Source organism: Bubalus bubalis, chromosome 4 (assembly GCF_019923935.1).
Source record: "Bubalus bubalis isolate 160015118507 breed Murrah chromosome 4, NDDB_SH_1, whole genome shotgun sequence".
NCBI classification, from domain to species: Eukaryota; Metazoa; Chordata; class Mammalia; order Artiodactyla; family Bovidae; genus Bubalus; species Bubalus bubalis.
Window position 1 is genome coordinate 3,368,244 of NC_059160.1, and position 23,498 is coordinate 3,391,741.

Genomic DNA, 23,498 nt, shown 5'->3' on the forward strand with positions numbered 1-23,498 from the left:
TGGGATCTTAGTTCCCCGACCAGGGATGGAACCCACGCAGCCTGCAATGGAAGCTCGGGGTCTTAACCACTGGGCCACCAGGGAAGTCCTGCCGATGGTTTTTTAAATCAGGCAAATACACATACCAAAGCTTGGCATTGAAATCACATTAGTTTCTTAAAAGGTTAACAGTGGACATTAATGTCTAAATGCAAATAATTCTTAAGGCAAGTCATTTTCTTGAGAACAGGAGTAGTTTTGAGTTCAGAGTGAAGGAATTCCCTGGCAGTCCCGTGGGTAAATCTCCATGCTTCCACTGCAGGGAACTCGGGTTTGATCCCCGATTGGGGAACTAGGATCCCAAATAAGGAAGAAAAAAGTCTAGAGTGAAATGAGGGAGGCCCCATTTCCCTGTTTCTGATATGAAAAGCAGGAAATGCCAACCGAGAGTGCCAAGAGCAGGAGGCGTAAGCTCTGTGGTCGGAGGGAAGTGCACGGGGCCCTGCAGGGAAACAGGAAAAGGACATTTCAGAACAAGGTGTCAGAAAACACCCGACAAGGGGGCGACGGCATCTTGCATTTCCCGGGAGAGGTGACACCCGGCCTTCAGAGGATTTCAGGGTGATCATTTGTTTAGCGGAGGCTGTGGGGTGGCCCAGCTGATGTCACTGGACTCTGGGCTCTGTCTGGGGGACCCCGCCCGCCTGAGGCAGAGTCTAGTACCATGCCCAACACGTGGCCTTGGGGTCAGGAGAGCTGCCACTCACCCCCACAGTGGCTGAAACAGGACACCTCAGCAACCGTGTTTTCTGCTCCTTCTTGGTTAAATGGGCGGTATTAGCTATTTGGGATCGCAGAGTCGGACAGGACTGTGAGACTGAACAACCACCATTTGCTACTTGGTAGCTCCAAATCTTTAACCACTGCCTAACACAGGTGCACGATGGACCAGCCGTGTAAACGACAATGACATCCCAGATGCCCCGACAGCAGCAGTGTGAGCTGTGTGAAAGTCAGCTGTGAAACGTGAAGGCGTTTGCTCCTGAGAATTAATGGAACGTGACGATCACGTGAAGCTAGGCCTCTCAAGCTGGGAGGGTGGCCCTCTGGCGGCAGCTGAGGCTGTTCACCCCCAGGTACCGAGGAAAGGGCGGCCCCTCCCCTCCTCTCGGTCTCCCTCCCAGTGGTGGGCTGGGGACCTGGGAGCCAGAGAGGAAAAGTGCTTTGTGAGACCAGCTGGACGGAAACCCAGACAGGAAGGGAAGGGAGCGACACACGCGGGCTGGCAGGCACTGCTTTACCCACTGTGCACTCTGGGGCCTCCTCCCAACTGTCTGAAGACTTTAGATCCGGTTACTTCTGTCCTGCCCCGGGACACTTGTAGACTGGACATGGCACCGTGGCCCACAGGAGAGTGTGGCTGCTCCAAAGAGAGCCTGGGGGAGCAGGCGGGGGCCAAGGCCCAGCTCACCCCTGCGCTGTAGGCTGGATGGCCAGAGCCCCTCTCCCGCCCACCGCCACGCCCCCAGAAGACAGCCACGTGCGAGCTTTGCACCCCCATGACCACTGCCCACAGGAGAGTCCCCATAAATACTCAGGGAATGGATCCAACCCCAGATTTTGGCTTTCCCCTGTGAAATGAGGAGCCAGACCAGACATCTGAGGACCCTCGTGGTGGATGAACACTGCACTGGTCACCGGGATGGAGACAAGGGCGGAGGAGCGGACCGCCGTGACTCCCGCGGGCTCAGCTCCACTGGCCCGGGGGAGCTCCCAGGGCGAGGGCTGTTTCAGGTCAGAGCACGGGAGGGCCACCCTCCTGGGTAGCCGCTGGTCACCTGGACGGTTGCCCCCAGGCAGGAACCCCGCCTTCTGAGCAGCCCCTCCTTTACCTGCGGCGCTCGACCTGCAGGTGTGGCAGCGCCGCCCAGGGCGCACTTTTCACTCTTGATCCACTGGGGTCGCCCTTCCAAACGATGACCTGGAAGTTGCAGGACACCCCTCTGGGGTCAGAGGCCTCCTGGCTCCATGCGGGGAGCCAGGATGGGAGCCCCAGAGCGGGTCCACTTAGCAGTGTTCCTACTGTTTGCTGTGCGGCCACCGCAGAGACTGAGAAATTATCCGTACACATTAGCGGCTTTCCGGTCCGCTCATTTTCAACCAAGATCAAGTCAGAACAGCTGCAGGCCGGGAGTGGGCCTCCCAGGGGCCCCGCCCCCTCCACAAGGAGGGCTCCTGCTCCAGCACCCCGGGGGTCTGTCCCCTGCATTCACACGAGCCCCTCCTCCCCTGTGCCCCCCTCCCCTCAGGTGTGGTCTGTGGACCATCTCATCAGGACTCCCTGGCTGCCCACTGCAAGTGCAGATGACTAGGCTGCCCCAGACCTGGGGGCTGAGGCCTGGGGTCTGCACTTAACCAATTTTTCTTCATGCTAAATTTTGAAAATCACTTTGGTAGAAAGAATTAACATTTCAAATAACATATATAGTGCATACTGATCACTAATAAATACAGCCATCTGTCTTTGAAAATTAGGATAATCTTAAACATCAAGAGGTGGTTTAATCCATTTTCATTTACTTTACCATTGAACTTAAACTAGAATATTTAACTTTTCATACAATCTTAACTTAAAAGATGGTCACTTGCTATTTTACATGCAAAAAATCCAGACTCATCCGGAGCGTACCCATTCTTCACTCTGCACCCAGCACGCAAGCGGGGCCGGGAGGACGGGGGCCATTGGCCTGCAGTGACCTCAGGTGGCCAGACACCGCCCCCCAACCCCATAGCCCACTTCAGGCATGGTAACTTTACTTAGCTTTTTGTTTCGTTTTACAACTTTTCCAACACAAACTCTTCTAAAATTTATCTCCGACAGTTGAATACTACTTTAGGACTGTTCTTGTAACTGAGTGAAGTGCAAAGAACTGTTTCACTCCACTCAGAACTTGAGGAGCGGAGACTCCACGTTTTCCTTGTCAGCGTCGGGGCTCAGCAGGATCAGAGGGGAAGCCAAGTCTATGAGCTGCAGGAGAAAGGCCACACAGGTGAATGGAGCGTCCACAACCCACTTCCCGCCCCACAGACCCCGAAGGACTGGCTCTCTGAAGCCAGGGCTGCCTGCGGCCAGTTCCCCACGGTTTGGCCAAAGTACTGGGTGAACTTGGCTCGGGCCCAGAGGAAAGGCACCTTGAGCGCCACGCTGAAGCCGCTGGAGGGAGGCAGCGGCACACCCAGAAGCTCTGAGTTCCTCTGGCGTTTCTGCTCCCTGTTAAATGCTGGGGGCCGTGGCCACAGAAGGGCTCCGGCAAGATGCCTCCTTGACACTCACGCTGCTGAGGGTGAGGCAAGCCGAGCCACATGGCCCTCGGAAGCCCCAGTGGCCACTCTCCAGGGTCACCGTGATGTGCCTGAGCATCAAACCCAGCAGTGACCACCTGAGGCCAGAGCCAGCAGGCCCTGCTACAGCTCACCTGTCTCACCTCGTCCGGGAGCTTGGCCACGGCCTTCCTGTTTGCCTCTGGGGTGTTTGTCAGGAGGTCAACTAGAGGCCCACTTCCAGACCGCAGGGCCACAACTGCCTCGGGGCTTCTGCAGAAGTCAATGAGCGGCCGGTCGTCTAGGGCTGTGGCCGCAGCCTCCACGGTGAGGCTGAGTTGATCCAGTCTGAGATCCACGAGGAGAGCCTGGACGACAAACTAGAATGAAGGGCCATCCCAGCGTCTTCTGTCAGCCATCTTGGGAAAGCGGTGGGTTCTGCCTAGGCCCTGGGGGCTGCTGGTCTGGAGGCCTAAGGAAGGAGGCTGGGATGGCCCTGGTGGGCCGGGCTGTGGTGTGTGAGCACCGAGGACTCCCCTCCTGCCAGTGGTCAACATGGGAAGCCCCTCCCCTGTGAAGCCCCGTCCTGGCTTCCCGCCCCTCCCGTGAACACCAGCTGCCCCGATGTGAGACACAAGGAGATGCAGCTTCTGTCTCCTCCAGGGGAGGAGGTCCCAGAGCCTCCCGCCTCCCAGCCGTGGCCCGGCTGGCACCACAGGCCCCGGGCCACAGGTGACGTCCTCGGTCACCCGTAGGACCCAGGAGCGCAGACGTCAGCCCTGCCTGCGCCCCTCACCTCACTGGGGGCTGTGGCTTCAGGGGGCTGTGCTTCATCCAGGGTGACTTCTGCAGTGATACTTTGTGAAAAAGTAAAACCACTCTTTTCTGGAGAGAAGTCCAGTGCCCGCGGCACAGTACATAGAGGTGAGCAGCTGCCGTCGGGGGCCAAGCCGGGGCGCCTGGATGCAGGCTGGCCGTCGCCCTCCATGGCAGGTGCAGCTCTGTAAAGAGAAGAGGGCATCCGTCAGGACACACCACACGGCGCTCTTGTCTGCCTGTGACCCGGGCGGACCGTGGAGGGAGCGGAAGCGGCACCCGCTGCAGAGCAGACCCCCCAGCACATGGTCACTTGAGGTTTTACAAATTGGCGATGAACAGACTGCAGCCTTTAACTCTCACCTCACTGTGGACTTTTTCTGGGGCTCAGAAGAGAGTTGCTGAGCAGATGCAGGCAGGGGAGAAGCCAGGAGCCTGGGCACAGTCGTGGGGGTTGCCAGAGGGAGGCTGGAGAGCCGGCGGCCGGCAGGCGTGGGCAGGGCCGATAGGCGCCTCGTGCTCACAGGGGTCCTCACGCTGCTGACAAGGCTCTGCGCGGCTGAGGACCACCTCATGGGAGTGCTGTGGGCCACCCTGGAAAGAAGAAAGCCTTCAGCAGAGATGACCCAAAACCTAACAACTCAGCCGCATGCTGACAGTACAAAACCTGTGGCTTTAACGTGGAAGGCTCAGGCCAGAGAAGCCTGTTAGACCCCTGGGTGGCGGGGGGCACAGCAGCACCCCCGGGAGCCCTGGAGTGGGCTTCGGTTCCTCAGTGGGCCCATGTGAGGCTCCGCTCTGGTTTGGCTGCACATTAGGGGCGGGACCAGGAGACGCTGTGTGGCAGTCCACGGGGTGCCGAGTCCCCTCTCGCTGGCGCTCCCGTTTCCACGAGGGAGCCCAGGCCCAGGGCGGCCTGGCGGGGTCACACAGTCTCCCTGTGGGCTCCCGCTCTGAGTCCAAGGCCCCTGAGCCGGGTAAGCACAGGCAAGTGGGTCGGGCGCTAGGCTCCCCACCCATCTCTCCTTCCCACCCTAACCGTCTGATCTGGTCTCGCTCTGACCCCACATGTGTGGCAGGGAGGCAGCCCAGCGTGGCTGGTGCTGGGAAGGGAGAGCTGCCAAACCCAGGAAGTGCCTGCCAAGTTCATATACAAGCAGAGGCAGGCCCAGAGCCCTGGAGAGCCGAGAGGAGGGCCAGGCTGGCCCGGGGCAGAGCCGGGAGGAGGACCCTGGCCCCGGGGCTCATCCTGCCCGTCCTACCCCGCAGGGTCTGAGGCCGCACTCCCACCCTGCTCACAGGCACTGGCACCAGGACCCTGCCCTGGGCGCAGCGTGCCTGAGGGTCGGGTGACCTCACTGCGCCCCACCCCCAGCCAACGGGCACAGGACTGAGGGGCCGGGCCCCTCCTCTGTGACAGCACTCAGAGCCGGGGAGGGCCGGCTGTGTGGACGGCGCTGCCCGCCCCCTCGGGGGGACTGCGCTGTGTGTGAAGGACCCCCAGGAGTGCACACGTGCACGGGGCGTGTGTCGTGTGTGTGGATGTGTGCCTGTGCGTTTTCTTACTGTTGCCTGGTTCCATTCCCACTGGGCAGATGAGGAAATGAGGCCAGCAACCTTTCACAGGTCGCACGAGACGCTGACCGGGCAGCAGCATCCCCGGGACCCAAACCCGAGCCTGAGTCCGGCCGGCGGTCTTCAGCCGCGGCACACGGGAGTCACCTGAGACCCGCAGGCCCTCAGCTCCACCCAGACCGACCAAGCGGAACCTCCAAGGAGGCTGGGCGGTCTGGCTGGAGACCCGCACGTCAGGGCTGAGGACCGGCAACCCTGCCCCAGGGGCCAGTCTGTGCTACTGCCAACCTCGAGGGACACCACGGCGGCTCAGGAGACCTGGCTCAGGCCAGGCCCGCGGGGCCAAGCTGGGGGGCCCCACACGTCGGAGAACACACTCTCAGAGGTCACTGGGGACGCGGTTTGTTCTCGTAAGAAGAGAGGAAGCAGACAGAATCGGTACCTCCCCACCGACGTGCAGGACTGCAGCCGCTGCGCCCGACAGGACTTTGGCGTCGCACCGTCCAGGGCTTCACCTGAGAAGAGAGAGAAGTGAGTGGTCAGGCAGCCGGGACACCACCTTCACCACACGGGCAGCCTCCTCTAAGCGTCTCTGTCCTCCCAAGTTGCAGGGAAAACCTGTGTCCCCAGACTGCGGGGCAGGGGGAGACACGTCCCTCCCCAGGGACCCGCCCGGGACCAGCAGGTGCAGCAGAGGGAGAGCCCTGGCCCCACTGCTGCCCTCGGCCTGGCTGACCCCCAGACGGGGGCGCAGCACTTGGTAGATGACCCTCTCAGGTCTCCCACGAGCCCCCCACAGCAGAGCTAACAAGGGGGGTCGGAGGAAGGTTCCAGACGGGGCCCACAGAGCCTGCCACCGCCTCTGCTCTGGGGAACTGGGGTGGCCCGGGGTCATCACAAGACACAACGGTATTTACGTGCCATCTGGAGGCTGACAAGAATTTCGTGTGATCTCACCTGGTCATGGGGTGACGACAAGCGGGCTCAGAGGACTGAGCCCAGGGCCACTGTTCACGGGACTGAGTCCCAGACTCACCTGGGGCCAAGGCTCAGATGCCAAGCCCCGGGTAGCAGCCTGTTGTCTTGGAGGCCATGGGCAGAGGCCATGACAGCCCCAGACGAGAAGGCGGCCCCGGTCTCCGAGGAACTGGGAGAGGCCCCCCCCATCTCAGAGCACCCTGCAGCGGCCTCCGTGCTCCGGGCCTGCTCCCTGCCCCGTCCACGTCCCTGCGCCTCTTCACAGCAGGATCTCAGAGAGCCGCCTGCACACGCTCATACCCACCCCCACCTCCTGTCCCCTTAGAAGCTGATCTTATCCAAGTGATTCCCGCACCAAAACAGACAAGCTGTAAAAGCCACCCGCCTCCAACCTGCTTCCCGAGGGGCTCGCCTTCTGTCTCTACATATCCTGCGACTTCTTGAGACATCACCGAAGCCCGGCTCCCGCGGGCTCCCCACCCCAGCCCACACGCCCACCCGGCCCCCAGGGTTTCTGTTTCGGCAGCGAGAGCCTAAGAACAGCACACAGCCCATTGCCCTGCAGCGCCCGCCCACCCCACCTCCAGGGCTGAGAACTGCTTCCGCCTTTTGCTGCTTTCTTATTGGGCGTCCTGTGATGAAACTTCCCTGCACACGGTTCATGCCACCTCCCAAAGGAGCTGTGCTGACCAGCAAGCTGAGAGAACCTGTCTGGTTAAACTGTTCTCCAACTTCCTTTACTCATGCCATTAAGCACAAGCTGGAATCAAGATTGCCAGGAGAAATATCAATAACCTCAGATATGCAGATGACACCACCCTTATGGCAGAAAGTGAAGAACTAAAGAGCCTCTTGATGAAAGTGAAAGAGGAGAGTGAAAAAGTTGGCTTAAAGCTCAACATTCAGAAAACTAAAATCATGGCATCTGGTCCCATCACTTCATGGCAAATAGATGGGGAAACAGTGGCTGACTTTATTTTGGGGGGCTTGAAAATCACTGCAGATGGTGACTGCAGCCATGAAATTAAGACGCTTGCCTCTTGGAAGGAAATTTATGACCAACCTAGATAGCATATTCAAAAGCACAGACATTACTTTGCCAACAAAGGTCTGTCTAGTCAAGGCTATGGTTTTTCCTGTGGTCATGTGTGGATGTGAGAGTTGGACTGTGAAGAAAGCTGAGCGCCGAAGAATTGATTCTTTTGAACTGTGGTGTTGGAGAAAACTCTTTGAGAGTCCCTTAGACTGCAAGGAGATCCAACCAGTCCATTCTAAAGGAGATCAGTTCATTGGAAGGACTGATGTTGAAGCTGAAACTCCAGTAGTTTGGCCACCTGATGCAAAGAGCTGACTCATTTGAAAAGATCCTGATGCTGGGAAAGATTTAAGGCAGGAGGAGAAGGGGACGACAGAGGACGGGATGGTTGGATGGCATCACTGACTCAATGGACATGAGTTTGAGTAGACTCAGGGAGTTGGTGATGGACAGGGAGGCCTAGCGCGCTGCAGTCCATGGGGTTGCGAAGAGTCGGACACGACTGAGTGACTGAACTGAAACTTATGATCTGACAGTGTACTTATCTGACTGCATTTCTCATCTTTTACTAGAAAAATGTAAGTTCCATCAGTAGGAGCTGTCTTACCATGATGTCCTTGTACCTATAAGACTGCCGAGCAACGGACAGCACTCAACAGACGGCTCATTCCTTTTCGGGGTGGGGGGCGCATGGCACGTGACAGCTCCCCGAGTAGGGATTAAACCCACACCACCTTCCGTGGAAACGCAGAGTCAACCACTGGACCAGGGAAGCCCCAGAGTGGCTCATTCTTACATGAGCAGGAACTCCAGTGAGGTTTTCCAGTGCTAACAGCCACCTGAATTGGTCAGCAAAGCTGACGACTTCAACGCCCTGAAGCCGCTAGACAGCACGTACTTGAGAGGGGAGGCCAGAACCACCCTGGCCTTTCATCAGTGCCATGCAGCCTCCCGCGTGACGCATGCTCCTCAGATGAACTCACCTTGACCAGACGCTGCACCTGCCAGGCACCACGCGGGGCTTTCTGCCCAGTGGCCCTGGCAGGACGCTGCGGCAGATGGGGAGAGCCCAAAGAGGCTGGAATTGGGAGCGGCAGAGGACTAGACAGAAGGGAGTTAGAGAAGAGAGGACTAGAGAGAGAAGGAGCTCCGGGAGCCCAAGAGGGACCCCAAGTCCTGTCTGTGCGGTGAGCAGCAGCACCACGTGGGTCGAGAACGAGCGCCAGGAGCACCAGGAACGCTGCCTCGTCACAGGGCTGGGAAGCACGCCCAGCAACTGGCCAGAGGAGACACACAGCACAGGCAGGAGGGGCTTGGAAGGGCCGCACGTTGGTGGCAGGGCTGAACTATCCCGAGAGTAAAGGCCGAGACCCCCACCATCAAAGCTCTAAAGGAAGCCTTGAATGAATCAAGTTCTACTGAAACCTAACTGCCTGTCAAAGCAAGGTTCAACTCCTTCAAGTCCAGACATGCAGAAAATTTATGATGTCTAGCAGACAATAAAAAATCATTAGACATGTGAAGAAGCAGGAAAATGTGACCATCACCAGGAAAAAAATTAGTAAACAGAAACAGGCCCAAAATGATACAGAGGATGGAATTAGAACAGACTTTAGAGCAACCATTATAGATATGTTCAAGAATTCACAGGAAAACATAAGCACCACGAGGACAATAAAAGGGGAAACTGTAAGGTCAGAAATGAAAATCTAGCTGGATGGACTTAAGAGCAGATTAGACACACGGTGGGAAAAATAGACACGTGCGCGTGGAGACATGCCAGAAGAAACGAGCCAGACAGAAGCACAGAGGAAGGAGGGGGGCGGAGCTCGAGTGACCGAGGGGACAGAAGCACAGAGGAAGGAGGGGGACGGAGCTCGAGTGACCGAGGGGACAGAAGCACAGAGGAAGGAGGGGGACGGAGCTCGAGTGACCGAGGGGACAGAAGCACAGAGGAAGGAGGGGGAAGGAGCGCGAGTGACCGAGGGGACAGCACGAGAAGGCCTCTGACACAGAGACTGGAGTCCCAGGGCCAGGGGGGCAAGGAAACATGTTTGAAGAAACAACGGCTACATTTTCCCCAGATCCAGTTAAAAATATCAACCCACAGAACAAAGGAGCTCAAGAACGCCCAAGTAGGATAAACACAAAGAAAGCCACACAAAAATACGTTAGTAACAAAAACCCTGAAAATAACAACAGAAAGTCTTAAGAGTAGCCATGGAACAATCATGTGTTTACACAGAGGAGAGTAATTTAAGAAATTCACTAACTTATCCAAACCTACAAAAATTAAAAGACATATAAAATGCTTTATAAGAAATGAAAGCAAACACCATCACCAAAACTGATAATTATTTGAACTTTATAAATATAATTTGTTCACTATTTTAAAAACATGTTAAAGTTTATCTATGACTTACCAGTAGAAAATCTGGGAATTTTAAATTGATTCGTAGGGGTAGCCACAGCCTTTGTCTTGGAGTTTAGACAGGAATCGCGCCTTCTTGTACCCGCGGTCTTATCCCGTTGAGAAGACTGTGACGAACCACAACGAGAGCTCGGCCCAGGGCCTCCCTGTTCCGGGGTCTGGGGCTGGGGGAGAGACGCTCTGGGGGGCCCCCTGGGCCGCTCCGCCGTCCACTCCGCAGCCCCTGGCCTCTGGCTTTGCCTGCAGGCCACGCCCCCGGGGCCCGCCTGCAGGGACGGCCGTGGCAGGGCGAGCCCCGTTCTGCCCGTCTGGCTGGAGCTTGACCGGGCACTGTCCGCAGAGATGCCTGGACGCTCACTGGGCTTAGCTGGAAGAGGAGACGGGAAATCTGGTTGTCACTCAACCCGATGCTGTGTTTAAATGATGAAGTTATTTAACATACACACACAAGATATGCTATCTTTAGCATATCTACCTCAGAGTGTGGAAAAGAAAACAACTTATTTCTATCATGGTGATTTCCATATTAAAAAATACGACACAGGAACAATATTCTGCATGTCCACCAGGCAACATCCTCAGACACAAGACAACCCGGGTTGCTCGTGGCTCAGCTGAGCATGATCTAAGGTGCTGATTCTAGACACGATCGCCAAGATGTATCAGGATGCATGAACTCACGCTCTCTTGTCCTCACTGACTATGTCGACAGCAGAACTCTATCCCAGCTGAGCAGGTGAAGACAGACAGTCTGGTCAGATGCCCCACCTGGCCAATCAGGGGTGCGGGCAGGGAGACATGGAGAGCAGGTGCTCCTTACTGGGTCAGTTCCTTTCAGCCACAGGGAGGCTGCATCCTGTCAGTTACCAGCACTATTTAAATGAGCTGGGCGAAAATACTCAGCTGCCAAAATAGCCAACACAGAGGCCAACCTGGTGAAAGGCTCTTAAAGAGAAACTTAGGAGGACTAAACCGCAGCCCACGTCACAGTGTGCAAGGCTCACGGTGCTCTTCCCGCCGCACTGATGGTCAGATCCCCAGCAGATCTGACCCTGGGGATTTTGCCACGGAAAACTGAGGAACACAGACTCACCAAAAGGCCCCCCGCAGCCTGTCTCGACCTTTCCCAGAGGTAGGCTCAGAAATCATAGACAGAACTGGTGCTGATGCCTGAAGCAACACAGCCAGACTCACGGAGCCTAGTGTAACAAAACTTCGTTTCCCTGAACATGTGCCGCGCCAGACACGGGGCCAGGGCACCGTGTGGTCCTCGGGCCCGCAGGGACACTGCGAGGGTGGGGCCGCCCCCTAGTTTGTAAAGGTGCAGACGCAACTTCAGTTCTCCTAACCACCCCAGATCGGACCAGCCTCGCTCCAGAGGAGAGACTTCTCACGTCTGTGTACAAAACGCAGGCTGTGCTGCCTGGCTTAGAGCCTACCCAGCAAATCTGCTTCAAAGAAGGTTTTAGTCCTTGAGGGCAGGAGGCCGCGTGCCTTCCCACAGCCTCCTAGGGTTTCTCCCCTTTACCAGCAGATGGCACCCTCGGCTTGGAAAGACAGCAAAGTCGCCTGAGTTGAAACAGGTTTGAGCAGATTTAAACAAACACCCAGGAGTTACGGCTCCTACGCCTACACTATCTGGAACAGCCCTACTTTAAAATCCTACATTTGATCACGTGGCTGAGGCTGGCCTCAGCGTCATGCCGGGCCCTTGGCACCAGCAGGGCGTCCTTGGCACCTTGTGACGGCTCGTGCTCAGTCATGTCTGACTCAGCGACCTCATGGACATAGCCCGCCAGGCTCCTCGGTCCATGGGATTTCCCAGGCAAGGATACTGGAGTGGGTTGCCATTTCCTTCTCCAGGGGATCTTCCCACCTGAGGGATCAAACCCAAGTCTCTTGCATCTCCTGCATTGGCAGGCGGGTTCTTTCCTTACAGAGCCACCTGTGACAGCTTAACTCAGCCGAAACTAAGACCGCCCGCCTGACCGTGCCTCTCCTCAGAGGCGGGGAGGCACCGTGAGGATGGAGGCCTCAACAGTCTCCTCACCCCAGACCAGAGCCAGCCTTCCAGAACCTGCAGCCGAGCTGAGTGGTTCTGTGAAGAGTCTGGCAGGAACAAGGCGCTCAGGGCTGGCCTTACCTCCGCTAGTCGCAGGGGAAGCACGTGCCGCGGAGCTCAGGCCCGAGACAGACCCTGACGAGGACCTTCCTGCCAGGCCACCAGCACACCCAGGTGGTTTCAGCATGGTTTTCTTCGGCCCGGACTAAAACAGAGACTTCATTACCTACCCAAGACTTATTTCTGTGAAACAGTTTACAAGTTATCATCTTGAATCAGAGAAAGGCCAAGCAGTGCTCCCCGGCATGGCCGCCAGGTTGCCTGTGTGAGGAGCACCGGGAGCCTGCTGACCGCGGGCGTGGGGCCTGGACTCCAGCCTGTGGAGTTGAGAGCTGCAGGGCCCAGTGTGGGCAAGCTTAGCAAGTACCACCAGGGACGTGGCACTTTCACAAGCACGCAGAGCTCAGTGCTGGAAAACAAACAGCAAAGACGAGGACGGTTGCCCCCACGCCTGGGAGGAGCTGTAGTTTTCAAAGCACCGACAGCCCATCTCCTCGGCGCACCAACCCCGTGAGGGAAGCAGGGGCATCTCTGCCATCAGACACCCCCACGTCAGCTCGGCGGAGGGGGGGGGGGGGGCCGACGTTCCGCGGTGCTCACAGCTCCCCGGGGGCAGTGGCCAGGCCCTCCCGTGTGCCAGTCCTGTGTGCCCTGCATTTCAGCACGCTGCCCCTCCTAGATCCTATCTTCAACCTCCTAAACATTGATTTTGGTCCAGACGCATCCCACATCCCACATCCTCAAAGCTGCCCCTTACTCCCTGCGCTCACAGGCCAACACCCACCCCTGCCCCAGCCCCGGCCAACCCACCTTGTTTGGAACAGGGAGCGACCGCTTGCCTGGGACCAAGTGGCTTCCACTGGCTGGCACGCTGGCGACGTCCCGGGTGGTGCTGAGCTTGTCCGGGGGCACGCTGCTGTGGGCGTCCTTTTCATTTTGGATTTTCATCCTGGGAGGACTAGCTGGTTTCTGTCTCGCAGGCTGAAAAATTGTAAATCGAAATATGAGAACTATCTAGTCTTTCACAATGTAGAGACACACGAAGGCTTCAATTAGAGGGCAGGCACCATCCATCTTCCCAACATGCAGTCCTCAATTCATCAACGGGAGAGAAAAGAATATAGCGGTTCACTTCCTCCGCCAAATTACCACAGAAAAAAATGATGATGGAGCCTGCTTCCTCATTAAAAACAGGGTAAAATAATACCAAGACAGACCATTAATAGGAGAGAATTCCTCTAGGCTAGTCCTCAATAAGGATTCTTATTTAAGGGTGATAATGAGGAAACGGGATCTGGTTACACAAATTTTAAAATGCCGCCCAGAAAGGAATCGTTCATTAAATGGTCATGCCCTCTACCAGAGGAGCTGCTCGGCTGCAATGAATCTTCATCTAGGACTGAAGGCCATTTTTCTTCAGCGAGCAGAGCCCAACAAAGAATACATTCCTCACTTTTAGGTACAAGGGCATTCGTGGAAGTAATTCATGTTTCCATAAATAACCCCCCATACTAAGAAGAGTTCAGAAGAAGCAAAAGCAGCTCATAAAGCAGTAACCTTCTTTCTCCTTTACATCACCTAAGTTAAGGTCCACCACTTTAAAGCGCACACTTCAGTGGTTTTAGCATACGGTCACAGCGCCACTTGACAACAGTTTTGTTGCCCTAAGAGCAACTCCTGGCCGTCAGCAGTCCTTGCACCTCCCAGTAGGGTGACCATGGATCCACTGTCTCCAGAGCAAGACACGACTCGCCTGCTACGGTCACTTCCGGTGAATGAGACCGTACAACATGGGACCTTCTGCGTCTGGCTTCTTCCTCTGACCGTGTTCCCAGGGTCACCTGTGTTTACCAGCATTTCTTCACGGGCCAAAAGTATCCCACTGCATGGACCAGTCATCAGCTGGTGGGCATCTCGATTGTTCCTACTTTTTGGTTATTATGAATGAAGCTGCTTTCAACACTGCTACACGGGTTTCTGTGTGGACATATGTTTTCAATTTTCTTGGGAATATGCCCAAGTAGAACATGTGGAATTCTGGATCATGTGATAATTCTGAGTTTAACTTTTTCAGGAACTGCCCAACTGTTTTTCCACAGAGGCTGCGCCACTGCACAGCCCTATGGGCAACGCACGGGGACGCGATTTCTCCACGTCCTCATCAACACTGAGTTTTTTAATTCTCACTACAGCCATCCTGGGCTTTCCTCGTAGCTCAGATGGTAAATCATCTGCCTGCAATGCAGGAGACCTTGGTTTGAGTCCTGGGTCGGGAAGATCCCCCGGAGAAGGAAATGGCAACCCACTCCAGTATTCTTGCCTGGAGAATCCCCGTGGACAGAGGAGCCTGGCGATCTGCAGTCCATGGGGTTGCGAAAAGTTGGACACGACTGAGGACTAAGCACACAACAGTTGAAATTACATCACAACCCCGGCCCTGAGTCTATGTGTTACCACACAAATCCGGGCCCAAGTCCGGTGTTGCACCTGGACCCACGTTGCTTTCATTCTGGAAAAGTCACTTCAGAAATTTACATCCAAACGATCTCCAGGAAGAGGCATTTGCAAGACTAAAGGACAGCTTCAGCCCTGGGGAAGCAGAGGCCACGTGGCCCCTCGCAGGGTCTCTGTGCAGACCTGCGTCCAGCCTGGTTCAGTTCTGGACTCTGCTGGCAGGCAGTCGTGGGCTCAGGAGCCGTGCAGGGATCTTCTTTGCCTGTGCTGGGTGTTTTGCACGGACCTAATCCTGCTGACAGCCCCGCGAAGCAACGCTCCTCTCTAACTAGCTGGGAGTGCTGAAGCTGGTGGCCAGGGCCGCGGAGCTGGGGACGGCGCAGGGCAGGCTCCCGGCTCTCCCTCGCCTCCCCTGTGCTACCGCCCCACCCTGAGCTCAGAATCAGAGGAGACAAACCCAGGTGGCAGCCGCAGTCTGACCCCTACCCTGCTAGGAAGCCGCTAGGACTCCCAGCTTGGCTAACAGCACCCCAAAGACACACGTGTCCCCCAGCACATCCCAGAGCAGCACCTCCACTCATGTCTGGGAGGAAGGCAATCTAAACGCAGTCACGGTTCAGAGGGAGACTCATGGCCACCCAGAAGGGGGATTTGGCGAAGAAGCTGCTTGTTAACGCACCTAACATCCCTAACGGGAGCGGGGAGGGGGGCGGGCTGGTGAGGGGAATGCCCAGTGCTGTAATGGAACGAAAGGGAAGACCTCAAACGGAAGGGGGGAGGAGGTGCCCTGAGTCACCACGATAGGGACCCAGCCCTGCCTGTGCCACCCCTGCCTGGCTCCCCACGCCACGGACACAGCTCCTTCTGAACTTCCCATTCCAGCATCTCTGAGCCCTCCCTCCAAGCAAGACATCCCCAGGCTTCCCCCACAGTGGTCTGTTCCGGGGCATAAACCCAGAGGGCTCGGAAGCAAGGCCACGTCTGGTCCCCGAACAGAAGTGCTGGGGGAGCTGGAGGGGCTACCTTCTCCACGGCCGAGTGAAGGCTCTTTGCTCGAAGGGACGAGGTTCGGGGCGGCAGCAGCTTGCTGGTGACCTTCTTCTGAGCCCCGGCCTGGTTCAGAGGCTGAGCAGCACTGGGCTCTGCTGGCAGAGAAGGGCACGAGGTGGGCGGCGGCCCCAAGGTCTCGGGACAACCGGTCTGGGCAGGAGCGGCCGGCGGGGCTGCGCTGGAGGCGGGCTGAGTGCCCCGGAGCAGGGGTGCCCTCCAGAGGTCGTCCGACAGGCAGTATGTCTCCCGCTTAAGTGACTTGGGGCTTTTCTTCACTTCGTTTTCTCTATCGAAGAGGTTTATTTTGAGTTTAGACTCCTGAATGAATCCTTCCCCTCCCTGGCTCCCAGGGTCTTCGGGCTGGGCAGCCTGGGCCACCGTGGTTCTGCTGTTGCTTTGTATCTGGAAGGCCAGTAAGTGAGCTTCTTTATAAACTTCCACAAACTTTTCCCCCGTGAGCGGACTCCAGGTGAAGTGTCTTTCAGAAGCTGGCAAAGGAGGTTCTTCGGGAATCTGATTATTTAATTCTAAGCTGGCAGCAATACATCTTTCTTTATGGCCAATAGGTCCAAAAAAGACTTCATCATCTTCATTGGCACTATTTTAAAAGAAAAGGATAATTAACAACACTGGCATTACGCGAAAGACTTGACTGAATGTGGTTACACCAAAGCAAGGGGAGCAAACTCATTTTTTTACCTTGAAGAAGACAACGAAAGGTCGAAGTCAAACTTTTCATCAGCCAACAGAAGAATGTCTGGGGAGGAAAAAGTCGGCCGTTACCTTAGGGGTGGGCTGATGATGAGCAAACATCACCAGTCTCCACCAGCGATCAAAACTCTTTTCAAATTTCACTTCTACAGTGTGACAGCAGTATTTTAATAATCACATTTTCTCAAGGGGCTCTAGATTATCTTAACTCTTCCTTTAAAAAAAAATTAGCATCAGCCATCCTGTGTTCGCTAAGCTGCCATCAAAGCCCAAGTCCTTGTTTTTAAGTCCTTATATTTAAGACACAATCTAAAATGCATTCAGACTCATTCGATTAGCTTTGCAAGACTCAGTCATTTTCCGGTAAAGAACATTTTCAAAAGACCCCCTGCCTCAGCTCCCCAACTCCCCAGTTACAGACTACAGCTAGTCCTCTTTCAAAGGCAAATTCAGTGCCCCTCACAGGCACAGTAGGGGCCCCATGCACACCTGAGGACCATCACCTCTCCCTGGACCCCATCCCAAATGGCCAGACAGAGTGCCACTGACATCCTGCGAACACAGGGCCTTCGCCAGCCCTGACGGCCCATGAGCCTCTGGGCGAGCGCACCCCTTGGCTGGGGCCACCGCTCTCTGCCCCAGCTCCACATCCCGCTCCACATCCGCCTCCCGTAGGGCTTCCTGGGGCTCCCGCAGCCCCTGGCCTGACGTCTGCCTCAGCATCACCATCCTGTAAGGACGTGTCTCTCGACCTTCTGTGGCCCCGCCTGGCCTGGAGGCGCCTCCAATCAGTGCCCGTCTAGTCCTCTCCCGAACTCCGCCTCAAGGCCTGACACTTAGCAAGTATTCCTCAAAAAGCAGTGAACCGGGGACTCCCTGCTAGCCCAGTGGTTAAAAATCTGCCTTAACCAACACGAAGCAACATTGACCAACAAGTGAACAAAAGGAAAGAATTTGGAGGTTAAAACTGCCTTGACGGACAGATGCTTATGATTCCATACAAGAAGTATCAAGAAAATCAACTGAAAACTATTATAAATTGTGAAAGAATAAAAGCAAATGTCTGAAGGCAAAATTATTACACAACAAATCAACAGCTTTCATATCTAAAAAGAACAGAAGGTATAATGGAAGAGAAGACCTCATTTATTATAACCAAAAAATGCAAAACACCTATGAATTAACAAGAAATATGCAAGATGGATATAAAGAAAGTTCAGCATATCATAAAAGTAACATATCAAATAAAAGGGGGAAAATGCATTATTCAATGAATGGTATTGAGATAAACTAGATAATCCTTTGAGAGGGAGAAATACATGCATCTGAAGTTTGATCCATAGCTCCTAGACCATACCAGGACAGATCCCCAAAAGGTCCAAGACTTAACTGAAAAAAACGAAACCCAAAAGGAACAAGAAACCACGGGGAAATCCCTGTATAGGCTGGAGTGCGGAGGTTTAACTCTGACACCAAGCTTGAAGCCATAAAACAACAGGTTGATAGTCCAATATATTAAAGATTTAACGTCTCTGCGTGACAAAAACCACCGCGAAAAGAGTTGGCAGGAGCACCAGGCAGGGAAGAGAACACGCGCGGTCCCATCGCGAGGGCTGCTGGCGAGCACTCCCACAGACCCCAGGTGAGCGCTGGACACGCGGGAGGAGCAGGCAAAGGACACGAGCAGAGCGAGGCACGGGGGCAAAAGGAGACGTTCTGAAACACACGACCGCGCTCAGTCGCACTCAAAAGCGAGAGCCATGAAAAACTCAGAGATGCCCAGGACTCCAGTTTTCATTGATAAGACTGTTAAAAATCTAAAAGTTCGATTTGTAAGCTACTACAGCTCTACGGAGGGCAGCCTGACAGTGCCTACCGAGGAAGACGCGCTCGCACCCTGACGGGAGGCCCACTGCTCCGAGCACCCCACCTGGTCTGCAGCAGCAGCACGTGCACCAGCAAGATACCAGCCACAAAGCCAAAGCCCGGGGCGGAGGAGCGCGCAGCACACCCCACGGTGGGAGGAACACGACTTGGGCTCAGAGAAGAGCAGGAACTCTTCCTATATGACACACAGAGCTCATCGAGATAAATTAGAGGCAACAGCAAGATACCAGCCACAAAGCCAAAGCCCGGGGGGCGGAGAAGCGCGCAGCGCACCCCCACGGTGGGAGGAACACGACTTGGGCTCAGAGAAGAGCAGGAACTCTTCCTATATGACACACAGAGCTCATCGAGATAAATTAGAGGCAAAACCCAAGATGGCACCCAGGTTCTACATGCTGTAGAAGAGGGGGCTGGGCTGACAGGCACTGCCTTGCACACGCACAAGTCAGGTCTAGACGGCCCAGGAGGCCGAGGAGATCAGTGGCCTCTGGAGGTGGTAACTGGGCGGCGGGGGGACATAAAGGAGGAGGAGATGGACCTCCCACTTTTTAATGTGTCTAAAACCTAGGAAGTCAATTTCATGGGTCACTACCAGAAAATTCCAAACGTCTGTTGTGGGAAAAGGAATTCTGGGTCAGGAGTCAGGGGAAAAGCCTTCCACACCAGGCTCCGCCGCTGGCTCAGGGTGACCTGGGCTAGCTGCCCCTCCATCCACTCTGCAGACGCGGGCTGCATCCTCCGCTAGACACTCCTCGGGGGCGCACTGTCCAGCGGGCATACACTGTGGAAGGCGGTGTGGGGAGGGGCCGCCAGGAAGTAGGGACACCTCTGAGGCCAGTGGCTGGAGGAGGTGGAGACACAGGTCAGGTCAGATCCTGGGTGGCGTCCAAGCCATGGCAAGCTTTTAGTTTATTCAGAGTGCAACGGGAGCTATCGAAGGGTTTTAAGCAGAAGAGTGTTGTGCTCTAACTTCTGTTTTTAAAAGGCACCCTGGTGGATGTGCTATAAAAGAAGCAGGCGGCATCTACTGAAATTACAGCAAACATTGGCTAAAGAGCACAATACACATGGCAGGTGGAGGCAAGTTAATACGGTTGAGACCAAGGTGGTGCATTTGTGGGGAGCTGGAAAGGGGTAGATGGATCCAAAACATACCGTGGAAACGACACTAACTGATGACTGAACAAATGCTTCACAACCTTCTCAGCTAGGTGAATGGACAGACACTTGACTTCTATTACAGAGACAATAGAGAAGCAAATGGCAACCCACTCCAGAATTCTTGCCTGGAGAATTCCATGGACAGAGGAGCCTGGTGGGATATAGTCCATGGGGTCACAAAGAGTTGGACAGGACTGAGTGACTAACTTTCTTTCCACTTTTCACAAAGATAAAGAACCAGCCAAGAATGGGGTGGGAGGTGGGACCCGCTGAGTAAGAGGTGGGAGACATTCACGTGAAGACGCCAGCCAGCCAGGTGGATGCACAAGCCCAGAGCTCAGAGGAGAGGCTGTGCCCCAGACAAAACGTGGGCACCACCAGAAGGTGGAAGGATTTAAAGGACTGTCTGAGAACCTGTTGAAGGGGAGGGGGAGTTCAAAGAGACCCCAGACCAGGTCCTGGGCAACTCGGCTTCAGAAGGTGGGGCAGAATGAGAAGTCTGCAAACAGATGAAGATATACCAGCCAGAGTGGGCAGAAGGAAAAGCAAGAAGCCAAGCTGGCCAAGTTTCCTGTAGGAGAAAAGGTCAAAAGTCACTGAAAGGACAGAGAAAAACGACCGTAGATTTCACAACACTGATGTGCTCAGTGGCGGACAAAGGCAGTCTGGGTGAAGTGAGAGGGCAGAGAAGGTTCGGAGGGGTTGAAGGTTGTGGAAAAGAACAGCAAAACAAGTGGAGAAAGTTCTTGCTCTGAAGTCTGGCTCTGAATGAGGCACACAGCAGCGGAGAGGGCATGGAGCACATGAGGGCAAGTTGGACAACGGGACCTATTTGTACATCATGAGCATGAAGAACAGACAAGATATAAAGATATAAAGGATGGGTGACAGACAGGAGAAGTCCTCAGGAAGCAGCAACAGGGATTCAGCTGCATGTGGAAGGGACTGGAAAAGGAGGGCGTATTCGCGAGGGTGGAGGTCAGGCTGCAGCAGCAAACCCTGTTCTAGAACTGAGGAAGCAGTGCCGACGACTAGCAGTCTTGGGGCTGTTTCTGCAGAATGGGGGTGTTAAGGAGAAACTGGGGTACCCAGTCTCCCTGACTCGCATACGGGTCGTGAAGACAAAGGATATAAAGGATGTCCCCGCGCTTCAGCAGAAAAAGAGGGCAGGGCCCGTAACTCCTTTTGTAAGGTTGTGCTCTCACTTCCACACTCACAGCAGACAGGAACAGAACAAGACAGCAAGGCTACAGGTCAGGCCAACTGGTCCAACGTGCCGGCAACGATCCTGGACAAGTCTCAGCAACCAGCCAAGAGGCAACATCAGTTCCACAGACCTGAGGGCCTATGGAGTATGTCAGGCCCTGAGGACAATGAAGTATATAGAACAGAAAAGAATCCCTGCTCCGCGGGAAGTCACAACTGGGGGGGTAAAGAGAATGTAGAAAATCCGAAAAAGAAGTTAGAGGAATGCAAAAACTCGGGGAAGACAGGGAGTTTATCGGGGCGCACAGAACGGGGTGAGTACTGAATAAATAAACGAGCAAGTTTTCTCAGGAGCATTACATCGACCTGCGTGTTCCCTGAGCCCCCCGGACCGACAGCGCTGCGGAGACAAGGACGTACCTTCCTTCTTGGGAGCCTCCATCTCCGCTTCCTGGGGGGGCCAGGCAGGCTGAAGGCACGTCGCTTCCTCCTTCCGCGGCCAGGGCTGTCAGAGGTCACAGCAAGGAACAGGAGACAGAAGCGGGGCGGGTGTCGGAGCCCGGGTTCCCCCAGGCCCGCAGGGAAGCCCCCACCGTGCGGGCCGCTGCAGCACCGGCTAGGCAGAGAGGGCTGGTTAGGGAGAGGCCGCGAGGCCAGCAGAGGCCACCGAGTCAGGGAGAGACCGCAAGGCCGGCAGAGGCCACCACGGCCGCAGCCCAAGACCCTCCGCCCCGGGGCCCGCTCGCCTCTGGGCCGGCGCCATCCGAGGCAGGCCCGAACGGGGGGTACTGGACCCGGACAACCAGACCTCCCCGGCTGGGCTTCAAGCCGGGGGTCTTCGGCTTGAAGACCTCCTTCAGCCTCGCCGGAGCGTGCGAGGGAATCCCCGCCGCCCCCGATCTGGCCCGACTCCCCCCCGCCCCGAGGACCCCTGACAGCCCCCCTACACAGAGCCGCACCCGAGTAGCCCGGCGACCCCCTTACCCAGTGCCGCCGTGATACCCCAGCCGACGCGCCTGCGCCCTGAATTTAAACGGGGCGCGCAGGAAGCGCTGCGGGCTGCTGATTGGCCGGTTTGAAAGGCCGCGGGGCCCGGTGCATCCTGGGGGTTGTAGTCGGAGCCGCAAGGGGCGGTGGCGGGGGGGGGGTGGCGCGCGTGCGCACTGCCTTGGCTCGCTGTGCATGCCCGACAGCTGGCCAGAGCCTGGCCGCACAGGGCTGGGTGCCTTAGGGCTCGCTTGGTGTCTCCGTAGGCTCGGCATCAGGACAGCTACGTATCGCAATGGACATGGTTACGACACCAGATCTTCAACCTTAAATGGAGATCCAATTCCTATGGTAGGAAATAGGTGTGTATGCCCGCTTTGTAGAACACTGCGGGTTCGTTCTGGGGGGTAAGAAAACCCCATCCCTGCCCGCGGAGCGCCCGGTGACTCTGGGTGACCAGACACCCTAGTTTATGGCCCTGGACCACCCTGACACCTCGTTTCTATTTAGAGCCTCGCTCTTTGCGGTCCCCTTCACTTCTGATGTGCTGGGTACGCACTCCCTCGACCCTCCCTGAGCTTCTGTCCAGGGCTCCCTTCTGAGTTCCATCATCTGTTCAGGATCCTACTTAACTGGAGAAGAGAGATGGGGCCATTCATACTCAAGGCAAATCCCAGCTGCAGATACTGGTCATGAGCCTCGGGGTTGCAAGTAACAGAAGACCAGCCTCAAGTTGGCTTCAGAAAAAGAATTTATTGGCTGGAATTGGGAAGTCCAGGAGCAGCCCTGGCTGCAGGTGTGGATGGAGAGAGGGGCTTGAAGGAGGGCACTAGGTTGAACTGTCCCCCAGCGGCCTCTCTGGGTCTTGCTCAGCTTCTGACAGGAGCCTTTGTTGAGCCCACCCTCCCAGGGGCCCCAGGCTTCCCTCTGCCTGCTGGGGCCTCCTGAAGGCAGTGGCCGGCTTAGTGCTGCGTGTACTCAGTCCATGGTCCCAAGGCCTGGGTTTGCCTGATTCATGACCACAGGGTCACTGCGGCAAGAGCCCAGTGGGTCCTAGACTCAAGGGGTATTCACCCAGGTGTCAGATCCACACAGCCCTGGGGATGTCTGCTGGGGGCCAGGGTCCCCAAACGCCCACTCCCAATGCCCCTCCCCCTGTATCATGTCAGCACATGAGACTCGGTCAGTGAACACACCAATTGTTAATAACTCATTGCAACTAACTGAATTCTACCTTCATCCAGCTCTTCTCTTGGGCCCCTCCTCTCTTCTATCAATGGCCTACCCACCTTTTCTTCCTGTCCCCAGTACGATTCTGCTTCATTTTGTAATGCACTCATTCAAGGGCTCATTCACCAGTCATGGGTTCACTGACAGGTAGTCAGGGCGAGTTCCGTGCTGGGTGATGTTGGGACACAGATGTCCCTGACCTGCGGAGGGCAGAGCTGGGGAAAAAGGTGCAGTAGCAAGGACTGTGGGACCCTGGCCTGCGGTGGGAGGCCGGAGGCCTTCCTGGAGGAGGGGGCCAGGGTTCTTGCTCCCCTGGCCAGGCTGTGTCTTGCTTGGAACCAGGAGAGGGGAGGGCATATGGGGTATGAGCATGGGAGCTGGCAGGAAGGGACAGCTCAGAGTGGGAGGGCAGGCTCCCCTTGGGATGTGTCCCTAACTCCTGGGGACAGACAGCAACTCTCTTGAAATCCCATTGTAATGACTCTGCTTTTGACTCACTGCCCTAATCCACCCCCATGTTCAGGAGAAGCCTGTCTTCCCAGGACCCAGCCCAG

At 55.9% G+C, this 23,498-nt stretch overlaps 1 protein-coding gene across 3 annotated transcripts; it reads right to left on the reverse strand.

Moving 5' to 3' along the window:
- Window positions 1-2,536: 2,536 nt before the first annotated feature.
- Window positions 2,537-23,399, reverse strand: GTSE1 (G2 and S-phase expressed 1). Of its 3 annotated transcripts, none has more exons than XM_044940748.2 (11): window positions 23,004-23,399; window positions 21,712-22,060; window positions 21,148-21,343; window positions 13,069-13,239; window positions 12,280-12,403; window positions 10,129-10,503; window positions 6,134-6,206; window positions 4,480-4,710; window positions 4,097-4,301; window positions 3,456-3,668; window positions 2,537-3,007 (listed from the first exon to the last, which is right to left on the reverse strand). In XM_044940748.2, the coding sequence occupies exons 2-11, from the start codon at window positions 21,987-21,989 to the stop codon at window positions 2,924-2,926; spliced, it is 1,950 nt and encodes a 649-aa protein (XP_044796683.2). In that variant the 5' UTR covers window positions 21,990-22,060; window positions 23,004-23,399; the 3' UTR covers window positions 2,537-2,923. The 3 variants fall into 3 exon arrangements, with proteins under 3 accessions (XP_044796683.2, XP_006075015.4, XP_025138460.3); XM_006074953.4 differs by lacking the exons at window positions 21,712-22,060; window positions 23,004-23,399 and adding exons at window positions 15,736-16,360; window positions 16,462-16,519 and having other exon boundaries at window positions 3,465-3,668; window positions 21,148-21,356; XM_025282675.3 differs by lacking the exons at window positions 21,712-22,060; window positions 23,004-23,399 and adding exons at window positions 15,736-16,360; window positions 16,462-16,519 and having other exon boundaries at window positions 21,148-21,356.
- Window positions 23,400-23,498: the final 99 nt, after the last annotated feature.

What these genes read in the sequence shown, in the direction of transcription:
- GTSE1 (XM_025282675.3), bottom strand. Translation starts at nt 21,169, where the DNA reads ATGGAGGCTCCCAAGAAGGAAG. An exon ending in TTCACTCGGCCGTGGAGAAG is followed by an intron (nt 13,240 to 15,735) that starts GTAGCCCCTCCA and finishes ACAATTTTTCAG; the next exon opens with CCTGCGAGACAGAAACCAGC. An exon ending in CAGAAAAAGTCCACAGTGAG is followed by an intron (nt 4,302 to 4,479) that starts GTGAGAGTTAAA and finishes TTCTCTTTACAG; the next exon opens with AGCTGCACCTGCCATGGAGG.